The 15,917-nt window shown below is 34.2% G+C and overlaps 4 protein-coding genes across 4 annotated transcripts; 2 read left to right on the forward strand and 2 right to left on the reverse strand.

Moving 5' to 3' along the window:
- Positions 1–1,582: 1,582 nt before the first annotated feature.
- TRIADDRAFT_6126 (uncharacterized protein) lies at positions 1,583–2,696 on the reverse strand (the record flags this gene model as incomplete). The annotated part of the gene is made up of 2 exons (XM_002108857.1): positions 1,583–1,771; positions 2,469–2,696. Coding segments are annotated over 2 exons (417 nt in total), but the record flags the coding sequence as incomplete, so codon positions are not given.
- Positions 2,697–4,194: 1,498 nt separating this feature from the next.
- TRIADDRAFT_37007 (expressed hypothetical protein) lies at positions 4,195–6,230 on the reverse strand (the record flags this gene model as incomplete). Its single annotated transcript, XM_002108858.1, has 6 exons — positions 4,195–4,348; positions 4,694–4,790; positions 4,887–4,988; positions 5,113–5,247; positions 6,021–6,061; positions 6,191–6,230. 6 exons carry the CDS (start codon positions 6,228–6,230, stop codon positions 4,209–4,211), a joined length of 555 nt encoding a protein of 184 aa, XP_002108894.1. The 3' UTR covers positions 4,195–4,208.
- A 1,725-nt stretch (positions 6,231–7,955) lies between these two features.
- Positions 7,956–8,630, forward strand: TRIADDRAFT_19984 (uncharacterized protein; the record flags this gene model as incomplete). Its single annotated transcript, XM_002108126.1, has 1 exon — positions 7,956–8,630. The coding sequence occupies one exon, from the start codon at positions 7,956–7,958 to the stop codon at positions 8,628–8,630; it is 675 nt and encodes a 224-aa protein (XP_002108162.1).
- Positions 8,631–11,179: 2,549 nt separating this feature from the next.
- Positions 11,180–15,345, forward strand: TRIADDRAFT_52356 (uncharacterized protein; the record flags this gene model as incomplete). Its single annotated transcript, XM_002108127.1, has 12 exons — positions 11,180–11,228; positions 11,701–11,765; positions 12,216–12,323; positions 12,436–12,466; positions 12,608–12,706; positions 13,480–13,554; positions 14,103–14,188; positions 14,287–14,483; positions 14,558–14,693; positions 14,804–14,859; positions 14,950–15,022; positions 15,151–15,345. The coding sequence occupies 12 exons, from the start codon at positions 11,180–11,182 to the stop codon at positions 15,343–15,345; spliced, it is 1,170 nt and encodes a 389-aa protein (XP_002108163.1).
- Between the last annotated feature and the right edge of the window lie 572 nt (positions 15,346–15,917).

Below are 15,917 nucleotides of genomic sequence, written 5' to 3' on the forward strand. Positions count from 1 at the left end.
AAAAGAGGTATACATACAATGTTATGCTTACTTTAACAAGCTTAGACAGAGTAACTAAACAGTCTGATTCACAGCTTTAGCTAGTTAAAAGAATAATTGATGACACCGTACCAAAGAGTCCTTCTAATAGAAGTGGAAGTTTACCGGCCCATAAGATAGAATTTGCTGGCATGTAATGAATGGCGTTGCAGAAGTCGCATCCACTACGTACCATACTTAGTATTGTTTTGATTTGTTCCTCTTGGATTTCCCTAATTTTGATATTATGACTACGCTTTTCTTCAAAAGACATAGTATCCATCTCTTTCAGCCTGGCATCACTATAAGGAATGTTGAAACAGACTGTTTTAAATTGCATAAAATCTCACGTTTCGTCTTTTTGCGAATTTTTACCGTGGCGGTAGGTATTACAGTACTGTAGTGTATATTGAGTGTATAAGCAAAAGTGCTGCATTTATTGCTATTGTGCGCAGTCCTTTGCATTTACGTATTTCTACCGCTGTTTATTGATACTTCCAAGTCTACTTTTGCCACAATAATTAAGTAATGCACTTGCGTTACTATGTACACACTGTACAGTAATGATTTTACCCTTAAAAACGACTTAAATTATACGCGTAGTCTCTCCAACATTTACGGACAATATGTACAGTATATTCGTACGTAGAACCAGAACGTACGAATGCTTTTTATTGCACTGTATTGCATTATCCTTGATTACTGATTGCTAGCAGCACTGCCTTTGAAACATTTTACGGTAAACTACTGTTGTTGTACCGGCGCATCATGCTGAGAGAAAGATCAGACGGATCCAGGAATTAATAGTAACTGCCATTTTCCTGTATTAGTAATACTACTTTAGTAATAATACACACAGCATTATAACCCCTGGCAGGTCTGATCATGCCGCAAATATCGTTAATCAACAATAGGATTGTATGGAGCACTGATGGGCATACACTCGCAACTTGCAAAATATAACAAGCCTGTCGGTTAGTAAGCGGCAGTTTGCATTGCATTTGGAGCATGCAAGGCAAACTGCCGCTTATTAATACGCAGATAGATAGCTAAATATTCACATTTCCTGTTTGGACACGGACAGCTACATGACAACTACAGTATATAAACATTATACCCGTATATATGGTACTACGACATAGCAGTTGTTGGTGAGCTCTTGCCGTTATTGTAATCAGAGATGGACAGCTGCAGTCGTAATAACTACGCATATACAACATACAGTACACTCAAAATAAAAACAATACAGAAAAAGATGCACAACTCTATCTTAATTATTCATCAACACATCGTGCATATTCGTCAAGATTTGATTCTGTAGGACAAGAAAACTTTACTGTTCATATGAAAAATAACGTTGACACAAAAAAAGCAAAATACCGTAAACCGTATCGTAGTTTAAAAAAAACTATTTTTCAGAGTCGTATCAACTGCATTTCAGTATTAATTTTATTTACAAATATGCGTATACTTGCCTTTGACTGTCAGAAGCTTGATTGTTGGTCTTCTCCTTTAAGTTCGACCGTAATGTCTGCTTTTGAGTCCTTAATTTCCAAAGCTTGAGTAATCCACGAAGAAAATTCATCATTAGCGAGCAAGCCCAGAGCCTTATACCGAATGCCCACCAATATGCTGACTCCGCGAACTTAAAGAGATTATTGCCAGCACCCCATGCCAAGTGCTCAACAGGAAAGTATAACTGATCTGCAGCAGTTTTAATCAGGCCTAGGAGGCGGGATAATTGGTCTGTATCCTAATCACAGAATACATCATGTTGTATTTATTTCTTATAGATAGAATTACGACATAGTTATTTTATGTAGTCTTCTCAATGTACGGTATGAAGCATAGATATTTTTTCACATAAGTTGAAAATTCGTAAAAGATTGACTATCAGTCCTGATCTGTAGTTTATTTAGCTACAGGGATTTGAACGTATTGTTAGTTGTTAGGTCACAGTAAGAACAGATTTTTTTGGATACTTTCTACACATGGAGCGGATTTTGTTCGTAATTGTGAAGTTAGATATGAAAGTACAAATGCTCCATCTTCTCGATTGGCATTTAACTAGCATTGTGTCACAAGCTCAGCGAAGTGCAACATACGGCTAGAGTCAACTGATATTTATAAGTACGTAAGCTATACTGCAATTTAACTTAGCGATGATTAGGTTTTCTCAATCGTTTAGATTTCAGAGGCATATAAATTAACAGGAAGAAATAAATTATCTTGTATATTGTGCGTACAGTATAACACTGCGTATACTGTATACGCTAAGAATATTATACGATGTAAACAATAATGTACAGTACAGTGTTGTATAGTAGTGTACTGCATTTATATTTAGAGAAAATTAGTGATATGCCATCACATACAGTATTAATGGTTCAGGAATAAAAATTTCCTTTTAGGTAAAGTACAATAGAATCCAAATGCGGAATCATGCTTACCTGGCTCTGCAAGAATCTTATCGTAAATTTCAATATGATCACATCGTCGAAAAGTCGGTAAATAGCTCTGGAATTGCTCAATGCAGCGGAAAAAGTCAAAAAGCGATTTTGAAAATCCTTATTATGTAATAAGGCTGCAATGAGCTTCGAACCATACTGGCAAGTTCGGATGATATAATCTCGACTATAGTAACTCAGCAGCATGGAATTAATTTTATCCATTTTTCTTGATAGGGCTACGAGCTAGGCAATGGCAACAAGCAACAAGTTAGGTGTGCGCTGTGTGGTGTCTGTATCTGACTAGACGTACTTGCCAAAGTGGCAGAAGTTCAACTCGGAGTAAAAAACTCTTATGTACAGCACAGTACACTGTGTAGATCATACGAGTATACTCGTATGGTCGGGTCTACTTACTGTGTACAGTTGTACAGTACTGCAGTATCGATTTTTGGTACACGTCGCTGAAACTGCTCTGCCGGCGTATAGTACTGTACCAATAACTGCATTGGAGTCAAATATCCCTCCAAACTCCCCATTGATGTTTATTAACGAAATGTAACGAGGGCAGACATGCAGACAGACTGAGTTTTTTGATAGAAGAAAGAAAAGCTAATCACTGGCATAACGTCGCTCGATACCACTGTTAACATTTCCATTTCGTCTCACAGTCAAAGGATAACAACAGTCTTAAATCAATGTCAGCACTAGCAAATCAAATATTAACCAACATTAGTTAATTATACGCACAAAAACGACTGAGTGGTTAAAGGTTTTTCACTTGCGGTACAGTACAGTACTGTATTACTGTAATGTTCCGTGAACAGGTGTAGAACAAGTATACTCGTAGAGCGAAATTTCAAGTTCAAGGCAAATTCGAAGGTTTATGCCAACCCTTTTTGTTCTTCTTGACTGATGGTGCTGTATAAATATCTCGCTGACTGTAGTTCAGCCGTGGAAATCTCCAGCTATTTCGTGTACGACTCATGTGCATTGCGAAAATAGTCGCGACTCTTTCTAACCCAATACAGGCTTCTAAGATAAATTCTTAGATTCGTTGACTCCCACCCACACTCTACGACCTAGATAGTGGAAAGCCCAGATAAATCATTTTATGCTACTGTATTGATTTAATGTGACAGCAATACTGGTCGAATATTCGCCACCCCAAATTAAGGATGTTAAACGGCGGCGTGTTAAAAATACAAGTTACTGCTGCAGCCTATGCGCCGTTTAACACGCTATCCCACCGATACCTAACGTAAAACGGGTAACAGTGAGGTATGTCTATTCTAACTGCTTCTTGCTGATCATTTCCTAGTCTCAGCTACCGAAGAATCCAACTCATATTACAGTACTGCTTACTGTATGACTAAAATTTTTGTCTAGTTACTCAACATGTCTTACTGTAGTATCCGTACAAGTGTCACCTTACTAATAAATCCTTACAATTTGCCCCCAATATTGAATAAATTAAATTAGCAAAAAAGGAAGACTTAAAAGCCTAAAACTATACGATATATAACTTAAAAAATACATATACAATACAGTAAACGCACATGCCCACAAGTTTGTAAATATATATCAGAGGCTTATAGGCCGGTTTCGCCACCATTATCACGAACTAGTCCGCAACACATGCATGCGTAAAGACCATAATAACAATAACAATATGGGTACTTGTCCTATGTCCGTGTATCTTACAATACTTTATTCAAATCATGACGTACAGAACAGCGTTAATTAATCTCGTTGCATCATTTTTTGACGAGCTAGCTTCTTCTTGGAAACTTTCTTCTTTGTTTCCACTTCCTCGCCCTTAGGTACAACCTGTTCACGTTCAGTCAGAATCATTTCGACATGACAAGGCGAGCTCATATACGCTGTAGAAACCAAGACATTTGCAAAAAATTAGAGGTAAATCTAATTTATATTTATAATTGAAACAGATAAAGAAGCGTTAAAATTACAAATCCTAACACAAACTTTTCAAATATACAGAAATTAGAAGTTCGGCAATCGTAAAATAGCGTTATTCTTAGAGTGAGAATGCATGATTTTATTTTGAGGTAATGTTACTAGGGAAGCGAATTCCTAACTGTATGGTACTATCATCGTAATTTTTAGCTAATAGAATACTGCGCGTCACAGTACTTAAACAAGGGTCTATTAATCGAAAGTAGAAACAATGTTGATTAACATAGTTTAAATGGAAATATAGTACTTACGATTAATACGACCATGAGCACGGTAAGTCCTTCTTCTGATGTGAGTAGCTTGATTAACTTGAACGTGACCTACCACTAAGGAATCAACATCTAAGCCCTGAGAAATATGATTACAGAACGGGTTAATTAACTACGATTACAATATCTTAGTTTTTATACTGCATCTGTTCATTATAGCTTTGCATAGTCTAACCTTAACGGCTGCATTACTCTCAGCATTCTTCAGTAGCTGCAGTAGAAACTCAGCACTCTTTTTTGGCCAACGACCTTGAGTAGTAATCTTATGATTTTTACACTGAACAAAAAAACATCAAAATTTTGAGATTTTTCACAAAATTTTACAATTATTACATAATAATTGAACTGAACATATTAATAGATATTAAAGGTATTCTTGCCTAATAAACACTACTTATTACCTGGGCTTTTCTACCAACATCTCCTTTAAATCGTCGATAAGGTACTATTTGCTTCTTGTTCATCACATCTTTCAAAAATCTCATAGCTTTGTGGATATGCATGTTTTTTAAGGTCATAGCGGTTTCACGGGTATTCTATTTACAAAAGTTCAAAGGCGTTAACGTTTTATCTTTAATTTCAAGTGGCGGCTACGACTACGCAACATTATAATTTCCGATACTCGAAATATGATCACAATTCACCATGTAAATTAGTCAAAATTTTGAATTGTATTAATCACTTGTTGATGCTATCGTCTAAAATTATTTAGATCAAGGAAAACAATTCTAGATTATGGTGACTTTGCACTAATCAACCAGATATATAGTAGAATTGTCTCATGTGTTATTCTGGATTTCTGCTATGGTAGTTACAATATTGGTGCACCAAAGGTAGAATGAATAATTAAGAACTACGAGAATGTTGTACACATCTATTAGCTATTTAGTAGAATTACTTATGCTGCTAATTCTACATGGTAGTGCATAAGTAAATACCATAGCCACATCGTATACACTTACAATGTTGCCAAAGATCTATTAACTTATAATTCATCGTGATACATGCAATGTACTGTATAACGTCGTACACGGGATCATACACCACATACTGTATTTTATATATTGTTTCAAAATGACATTACACCGAGCGATGACAACTTAGTGATCTTTACATATTACAGTAATAAGGAACAAATTTAATACATTAAAGTCAAACGATTGCCTTTTGTGTAAATATGATGTATATTTATTAACAATTACGGTGTAGATTTGGTGTCGTGCTTTACTGTGATCTACAATTTCTTCTAAATACATAGTCTATATTACATGTTACATACAAATGTATCACTTTGCTGAACGATTCTTACCTTAAAATGAACACGAAGATTATCCCCGCGTGCCTTGCAAGCTAGAATGGACGAACAGATTAAATCCGTTAAATCGTTATTAATTTACTATAATAAGGGCTACATGTAAGGCTGGATAAATACTGTGTATAATTATTCAAAGTTTAATATCCAAGTTTTTGGCTTATTACATTTAGATGGGTTTTCTGTTTCAGAGGAGTAGCGACCCATGTTCCTATACTAGAGACTATTAAAAACACTCTTCAGTATGCAAGAAAAATTAGCAAGAAACATAGCGTTCAGAAAAAGATTTGAAGTACACTTCAAGTTAACAAAAAGCAATCATTAGTTGCTTCAGCTAACAACCGTTGCATTCATCAATGATTAAAATAGAAAAAAAGATGTATAAGAAAAGTAACATTTGAAAAGTAATACCTAATTCTTGTCTTCTAATCTTCAGTTGAAGTAAAATTAGTCTAAGAAATACCTCATGGAAGCACGAGGAGCGAAAAAGAACTCTTCTTTTTACAGTGCTGTCAAATACAGTACTGTAAAGAAGTTTGTGTTGGTACTGTAGGTGCAGTACTGTACTGTATGTACAGTACGTGCAGTACAGTATAGTATCATCTACAGTAGTACAGTACTGTGCATTGTGTAGTATAAATTACAGGTACAGTACTGTACACTGTACTGTACAGTGTACAGTAAAGTACTGTACTGTAAAGGGGTTGGTCATGCGTACTGTACTGTACTATAAAGAGGTTGGTCATGCGTACTGTACTGTAAAGAGGTTGGTCATGCGTGCTATACTGTAAATCATTCCAAATCAACACAGTACCACCAGGGACTACTGAAAGATTTACCACTGAAACCTTTTCAATGGTCCATAGCTTAACAGACCACTACAGTACTGTATTTCAGAGGTGTGATGAGCTCTTACAGTACAGTACATTGTACTATACAGTCAGTTCAATTGCTAAAAATCACGCCGTAATAACAGCAGTCTGTCTGTTCATCGCTGAATAAGGTTAAAATGTCAAGCAATAAACACGTGACATGTCGCGTGCATTGACATTTGACAGTAGCGCTTTACAGTACTTTACTGTAGGTCACTACTCACTACAAACACGTTTATTTTCTCTTTAGATATAGAAAAAGGGAAAAAATACAGTATGATTTGAACTAACATACTATTCAAATACTGTACCTTATACCAACATCTAGCTAGAGAGCTGAATTTTTTTATATACAGTACTGTATGTTGATAGATTTAAACTTAGCCCCAACTGTCCATGCAAGAATTGTTAAGGTACAGTACAGTACAGTACAGTTCAGTACTGTACATTGTACTGTAAATATCACGTGGCATCTACTCTACCGTACTGTACATTGTACTGAACAGTACATTGTATAACGTACTCAGTACAGTATTTAGCTATCCAAAAAATCTAAAGAATTAAATAAACATGCCGTTCCGTACAGTACGGTAGAGTAGATGCCACGTGATATTTACAGTACAATGTACTGTACTGTACAGTTGTGATTTCGCACGAAATCAGGTGGCAAGTCCAGCATTACATTACAGTACAGTACTATACAGTACTGTAGGTCACCGGGTGTAACGAGTACAGTACAGTACAGTATACTGTACTGTACTGTACTAACGAACATGCACTGTACTGTAGTGTACACTGTACTGTGACTGTAGTAGTGATACGTACTGATCATATTTAACGAGAGCATGTGGGAAATCTTAATTACAACCTTTCAATGAACAGGTGCAGTGGTGCAATTAAGGGTTTCTGCTGTTGTTAGCTCCTGGCCGAATTAACTTCACTGTTCAACTGTTGCTAAGTTTTGTATTTTGTGACCATATCATAATATTCTACTAGATTATTGTGTTATTAAACTTGTCGGTTGGCCTTTTTACGAAGCTATTTCACTACATTAATTATGATGGATGAAAATCACAACGGAAATATCCACGTTTTAGGCGATGAACCGTCCCTATTTAGCCAATTCTTGGTTGAAGTTCGAGATCATAAGATTCAGAAAGATCGGGTTAAATTTAGACGTAATATAGGACGTTTAGGAGAAATTTTTGCCTATCACATCAGTCAAACTTTAGAATATAGCCACAGGCGTGTTACTACTCCTTTAGGAAATGTGGAAATGCCGTCTTTGATCAATGAACCGGTGATAGTCTCTATTTTGCGAGCTGGCTTACCTTTGCATCAAGGTATTTTAAATTACTTTGACAATGCAGATAACGGATTCGTTTCGGCATATCGAAAAGACCGTGAAAATCAGAATGGCTTTGAAGTCAAGGTTGAATATATAGCTTCTCCTTGTTTGAAAGATAGAGTAGTTATATTAGCGGATCCTATGCTAGCAACTGGATCGTCGCTATTGTTGGCGTATGATGCAATTTGTAAGCTAGGCCCACCTGCGCACATCCATCTAGTCAGCTTAATAGCAAGCAAAGTCGGACTACAAAATATTACTAGTAAGATTCCTTCTTCCATGCTGACTATATGGCTAGGTGCTATCGACGAAGTACTTGATGAGAAGTCTTATATTGTTCCTGGACTTGGAGATGCTGGCGATTTAGCTTATGGCACTAAAATATGAATTAATTGTTGATATTGTATAGAATTATATTTTTATATTTGACAACTCATTTACACGGTACTTCTTTTAAATTTGAATGAAACAAAAACTTACAGCATAGTATTGAATTTCCGTATATGCGAATCCTTACATACTACTTTACAAATTTAGAAACTTAGATTTATAATCATCGAGTATATGTGCTTATCCTCCACCGAAATTTGTCATTTGACTTGCATATTAGCAAAAAATTTTCACGTGGTAGGAAGTATTGATAAGAGTATTATATATATATAGGTATGTACGTACAAGAATATTTATGGACTGTATGAATACAGTATACGAAATAATATACGATATGTTATACAGTATATCCATGCTATCGTGATTAAGATCAGATTTTAAGGTGTACTCATTGTACTGTACTGTGCTATAAACACAGACCTGCTGTTATCTTTTTATGAACATTTACAGAAAAGTACCAATGGTTTTTAATTAAACAATAAGGACATGTAATCAACTGCTACCGATGCATCGGTGCTATGAAGTCTGCACAAAAAAAGAGGTAACTGATGAAGTACAGTAGTCATTCATCGTCCTCAAGAACAAATTTATTTTGAAATCACTGTATGGTTTAGGTAAATGCTGCTTCTCGATAATTTCAGAATATGAGACTTATATGAGTTGGCTTGAGATTCGTAGTGGAATAATAAATAGCCGAAGATACTAAAATCATACAGTCATACAGTATAGTACTGCCCAGTATAACCACGCGGTTAATTGTAATTCCTGACTTAACAGTATTACCGTCATAAAGTTTTATATCGTGTAAATATAAACTAGCACCAACAAAATATTGGTCAATCTCCATACGAATTATTATCATTAAAGGACTGATTGACTGGCGAGATATGTTGGTATAAACCACAAATATTCTTCAGTACAATTTTATTCACTTCGTATGATAGAAGATGGAGATTTTACAAATGAAAAGTTATATTAGAACATCATTCACCACTACCTACGATAATAGCGGTGAAGATAAGTTCGTAGAATAAAATTTAATCGGGCACTTGTCAACTTGTTTCGTCCATAAAAATGTGACTTTGAAAGTGACGTGCTGTAAAATCAGCTACTGATGGGAGATCCTCATTAAATAGGGTAGAGGAGTTGAGGTTTATTCCGGAGAAACTGCCTGACAAAATACATTTTATTATGACAATGTACAATATAAGTCAAAACGACCAAGAAATATAATGGCTATATGCAAGTAATCCACAGAATACGCTCTATACAGTATTAGCGTGCCACATGCCACGCTGTACGAACAGAAGATTTACACATCAAACTTTAAAAGTAGCCTCCATATCTGTCGTACAACAGCAATTAAACTCATTCTTGTGGAACCTCCATTGGTCTGAGCCGCTAAATTAAAGGTTACAGCATAATTTGCAAGCTTTACCTAATGCAAAGGATTTGAGAGCTGAACTTAAAGCGAGCAGAACAGTTCTGTGCCTACAGTTACAAATTTACTACTTTCAACCTGATTTAAGTAGTGTTACTCATCTCCAAGGTCCAAGATAAAGTTGAAAATAAAGTTACATTTAATACAGTAATTTGAAATTTTTTAGCAACGTTAGTCTCATGTGTCCATTTTGTGAGACTAATAAAATTTTTCAACTGACTCACCGTAAAATTATGATATCTAATAACTTAATGCATCTTTAATATTGAGCTCTCTCGTATAATAATACTATAAAGAAGGCTAGAAGAAATGGAATTGGTCTTAGTAATTAATGAATTAATTGTTACAATGTATACTGTATACACTTGTACAGTAGACCATATATGTAAGGGTATATTATTTATTTATTTATTTACGTCGTATGTCTTCTGGCCTTATAACGATTAATTACTTTTAATTATAATTAGTCATTGCATGAAATGATCAAAATAGTATACTCTACTATCTTATGTAATATGATAAGTAGTATTTGTGAAATTTAAGTAATCGGAAGCAGGTTTCTTATTCTACTTATTTTATTATTTAGGAAAATTAATTAATTAACGAAATAAATGACAGACAGACAGCGGCTAAAACTATAGTTTATTACTGGTTATTGGTTAAAACAGACAGTTAGGAATTAATACTACTGTAGAGTACAGTTCAGTATACTGTACTGTACTCTACTCTACTGTTAGTCATCATGTACAGTACTGTACAATGTACATACTGTACCGTACGCTGTACAGTACAATATGTACTTTACAGTGTACAGTGTACAGTACTTTATTTGTTCACAGTACTGTGCATTGTACACGATTGACAATATCCCTTTGTGCAGTACTGTACTGTACTGTACTGTTCAGTGTCCAGTACTGCCTTTAGGCCAAACTATAGAGATAACAGAAAAATCTACAGTACAATACTGTACACTGTACAGTACAGGGTCCTTCTCTTTTACTGTACTGTACACTCTATAGGCTGCACATTACTGCACATCTTGCACTGTGCGCTTGCTAGACATAAAACCAAAGAAAATTCAGTCTCTCAAAGCAACTTCAAAATTATGGATTTAAATGAAAATGAAAAAAGTCTAATTCAAGCAGTATCTAAAGGTAGGTATTTACTGTTATAGGTTTACTGTATAATTACTGTACAGCATAATTAGTATGGTTATTTTTTGAGAAGATTGATTAAATCGTCGTTGTTGTACAATACCATTTGCTTCTTACAAAGAGCATGAATATGAATTATACGTTTTATAACACTGCCAGTATACAGTGTTATACACTACAGCAGTGCGTTATTAGGAGCAATATTCTTTACATTATAATTTTGATGATCGTAGTACGGTACAATGTACAGCCGATTCTTTTGTATTTCCACTCGACTTTATTAGACCCGAATTACACATTTCTTAATTAATATTAATAACCGATATTTATGATTAGCAATTAATGTGATATCTATGATATGTATATACTGTACAGTAAATGATTTCCTGTAGTAGCCTGGCCCTGCTAGGATGCGACCATAAGTAATGTATTTGCTTCCATTACTATGTTAATTCAATCTTTCTTTGGAAAGGTGACGAAGGAATAGTTCGACAATTACTATGTGAATCCAACGTTTCCATTGATTGCTGCGACGAGGTAATATATACCCGTATTCTATTTAGACTCTAATATAATTGTACGTGCAATAATCCCTATCGATGATATTATTATGTATTAAAGTTGATTTCGATTTTCACGCAGTATCATGAGTAGGCCCTCCGAATACCGTATTGTAATGTCTCCATTTTGGCATTAATATAAGAACTAATCATACTGTACGCCTCTCTAGTGAATTGTAATGCATTGCGTACGTATGCATTTTACAGGGCTTGAGGTACCCTATGAGTTACACCACTGAAATACATGTAGCGGATGTAACTGTTTTAAAGATCACCAAAAACTGTTCAAATGCTGATTCAATTCTCGGCTTTTGGATACAGTAATAAAGGATGAAATAGTAGAAATTATAACAATAACTTACTCGTTCTTTAAAATCTTACAAGCCTGCTATTAATGCTTATCTCTTTCATATTGAAACATTTTCAGACTGGCATGACCCCCCTGATGCATGCTGCATATAAAGGAAATGCAAACTTCTGTGATCTCTTAATAAAAAATGGCGCTAATGTAAATTGTAACAACCATGAATATCAGGTATGCTCGAATATTACTACAATTCGTATTTGCAAAGGCTAATCATTTCAATATTATAATGTCGGTATCGAATACTAACCTTTCTTTTTCTAATGTATTTCATATATTTAAGTACACGCCTTTGATGTTTGCTGCCTTAGCCGGTAAGGCAATTACATTCCCAATTATGAAACTCTTTAGTTTACTTATAAAATTTACATGGAATAAGATCTAGTAATATCTAATGTATAGCCTGTTGCTAAAATAAAGTTTTATATAAATTTATATACTGTACGTGTATACAGGCTCAGTGGAAACTGCTAAGGTGCTACTTGAAGCTGGTGCCTCGACAAAAGCTACAAATAAAGTCAATCGAACAGCGTCGCAACTTGGCGCCTTTGTTGGTTAGTGATTAACTAAAGTAGTAGCACTTTCATGTGCTGCAAATTTTGTATGAGTAGCACTTGCAGTATATTATTACCAAAGACTCTAAGTAATACGTATATACTAAACAAAAGTGATTTGTAGCCAAAATACATTTGTTACTTCTATAATAAATGCAGTGTTATAATTATATTTAATTATATTATAATTTCTTATTGATTGTAAAGTTATTATCACGTCTAGTACATGATGTGCAATTTTAGTAAATTTTATGAATTAGTAATACAAGAGTTTGAGAATTAATCACTAAAGCAGTTACGCCTTAAATTTATTTTGCGTTAAATGATAGGTTGTATAAATGTTATATTAAGTCTATTACTCTATGTACCTTATAATTATGATACAAATACCATTTTACATATCTAAACTCATAGGCTGGCTTTATATATCATCTAGATGATGTTCAACGTGCTATGTTTAAACTAGTTCCTAAGATTTACGTATAATATAAATGTATAGCTGCACTTTACTGTTAGTGTTATCCAGAAATCTGTATCTTCCTTGAAAATAATTTTACTTATTTTAGTTTTAATTAGCAGCTATCAAGAAACGTTAGCAATTACTGTAAAACTTTTGATTCTAATAATTATATTGGATGGAAATTACGATTAAAGCATTAGAAATACATATTATTCGTTATACGGGTTAGGGTATATAATTGAAAACTTAAACTGGTTACTTAATATTTGTACAATTTATCAGAATTTAATAACATTAAACATCCAAATAATAGGGCAGCATCATGTTGTCAGCTTTATCAACAGCTTCGTGCCTTTTGAAGAATTGGAATATTTCACAAAGCCACACGGTATGAAATAACAACAAAGTATCTTATAATTTACAGCAAAATAGTTTCAAAGCTATAATGTAATATGACACAGACTCTCCTTAGTCACTCTGAAATAATATGAGGACTTAAGCGCGCTGTGATTTGTGTGCTGGTCAACAGGTATAATAACTTTATGATGTAAACAGTGCTGCATCAGAATTCACTTTTTACCATATTTGATTATGTTCCTCAATGCCAATTAAAGACTTCACCTATAGGCAAGAGCTCACAATGCTTAGCCGGTTTCTAAAGTCTGCTCATAAAGTGTCTATACTCAACCTTATTCAATTACATCTTCCTGCAATTTAATTAAAATAAAAACTGACTATCACTTAACTTTAATATTAGAATTGATTCTTACAGTTAAAAGCTTGTACTATGAAATTTAAATTACTGATATCAAAAGTCTAGCTTTACTAAATATGTTTAAATCACATGAACAATGAAATGCTTCGTAATATGATAGCGATATAGGGTTCTTTTAAATTTGTTGCGGGTGCGAATACTGTATTTAATTATCTTCACAGGCTTAGAAACTGAACCGAAATTACCACCTTTAATGGCTCGAATTTTTCATAAATTACTACTAAACTCAAATATGAATCCTTGTCGCGTAAGTCTAAAAGTATTTTGCATAAGAAAGCTAAACTCATCGTCGAGTATAATTTTTTCCTGATTTCATTTTTTACTTCTTCGAATCACTCTTACCAGATCGTTATCTTCCTGATGGATAACAAAGATCTAGTCGACAACTGGGAGATTGCTGTATCGATGTTAGAGCTGCTTTGTGAAAGAAGTATGAAAGCTCAAGAAACTAACGAAATCATGTCAATGAGAATGCATTATTTTTCATACATTATTAAAGCAGTCGTAAAACATGAAGATGGACCTATGGCATTTTTGAAACAGTACGCCATGTCATGTTTGCAAAATTTTCGGCTGTTTAAGTGCAACCTTTGTAGTGATTATTTGTCTTAAATAGTTTACTAAAGGGTAGTGAACCCAATGGTGTGCAAATAAGGATGGAGCAATTCATCCGGCAAGCGATTAGAAGTTTTCCATATCATGAGTCTACCTTATTTGTGCAGTTAGTGCGCAATATCGCTCCAGTGAAATTGGTAATGAAATATATACAGTATATTGCTTTTCCAAATTTATTAACCTGCAAGATTAGTTGCATATATGTACCGGTGATCACTTTTGACCTCATAAATTACTTGTCTAATAGGGAGATGATCCTTCTTCTCTTTCCGTTTTAACGACTGGTATTAATGGTCATCAAAGGTAGTAATTTCGGATAACAAATTAAAATTAACGTACAATTATTTCTTCCTGCACCTTAATATATCTAACATACTCAATATCACCTGATAGTGCCGACTTCAGCGATTGTTGCTATACTTGCGGAGAGAAAAGAGCCAACATGAAATGTTCAGCTTGTAAAAAGGTTATTAATTTTCACATATTGCATTGTAATAAGACTAATTAATTAACTTATAGAGTTAACAATGTGGAAGGCCGCGTCTTTCGTGATTTTTAATTATTTCGATTTCCGTATATATGTACTCTGTTTAGGTTAAGTATTGCGATCAAAGATGTCAGAAATTTCACTGGTTCACACACAAAAAATTTTGTAAATATTTTGCCGAAGAATTCTTACGCGAACAAAAACTACAAGAAGCTGAGGAGAACATTTCACAATCTGCCAATACTTGCATAAGTGAAGCAAATATTTCTGGCGAAACCTCTGATCCCAAATCAGAACAATGATAGTCATTTTTACAATCGTGGAAATAATGTAGTATAAAACAAAAATGGTAATTTTTAAAATTGTACGTAGGCAAGCTTTTGTATTAAAGGCTGTCATCATAATGTCATTTTTCATTCTTTGGCATATGGAATTTTAATTGCATTAGTATTATCTTACCTAGCCTATTTAAAATGAGTTCATAAACGTTATTTAGAGCCTTCAACTGCATTTATTATTATGGAGTAAAGTAGTAATATCTGCATGTAAGTACAATAAACTGACAATACATATTACTGTATGTATGTTTTCTGGTAGATAAATTGTTGTAATCATGAATTATATAAATTGGTAATTTACTGCTGACGTCGGATGTAACACAGCAGTACATATTCTTTGTAATATTTCTGTGATTTGCTGTTGCCTCTTCAAATAAATCTACTGTAAATGTGATTGGTAACTTACATTTAATTGGTAGAGGATCCTCTATTTGCATAAATGGACTCAATTATGCATCGTTAGGTATCGAATTTTTGATCGCCCTTAAAGATTTAAATGATTTGCTATTACTTCAATAGCCAACGTTGGATCACTC

This window comes from Trichoplax adhaerens, genomic scaffold (assembly GCF_000150275.1).
Source record: "Trichoplax adhaerens TRIADscaffold_1 genomic scaffold, whole genome shotgun sequence".
In the NCBI taxonomy this organism is placed as follows: domain Eukaryota; kingdom Metazoa; phylum Placozoa; class Uniplacotomia; order Trichoplacea; family Trichoplacidae; genus Trichoplax; species Trichoplax adhaerens.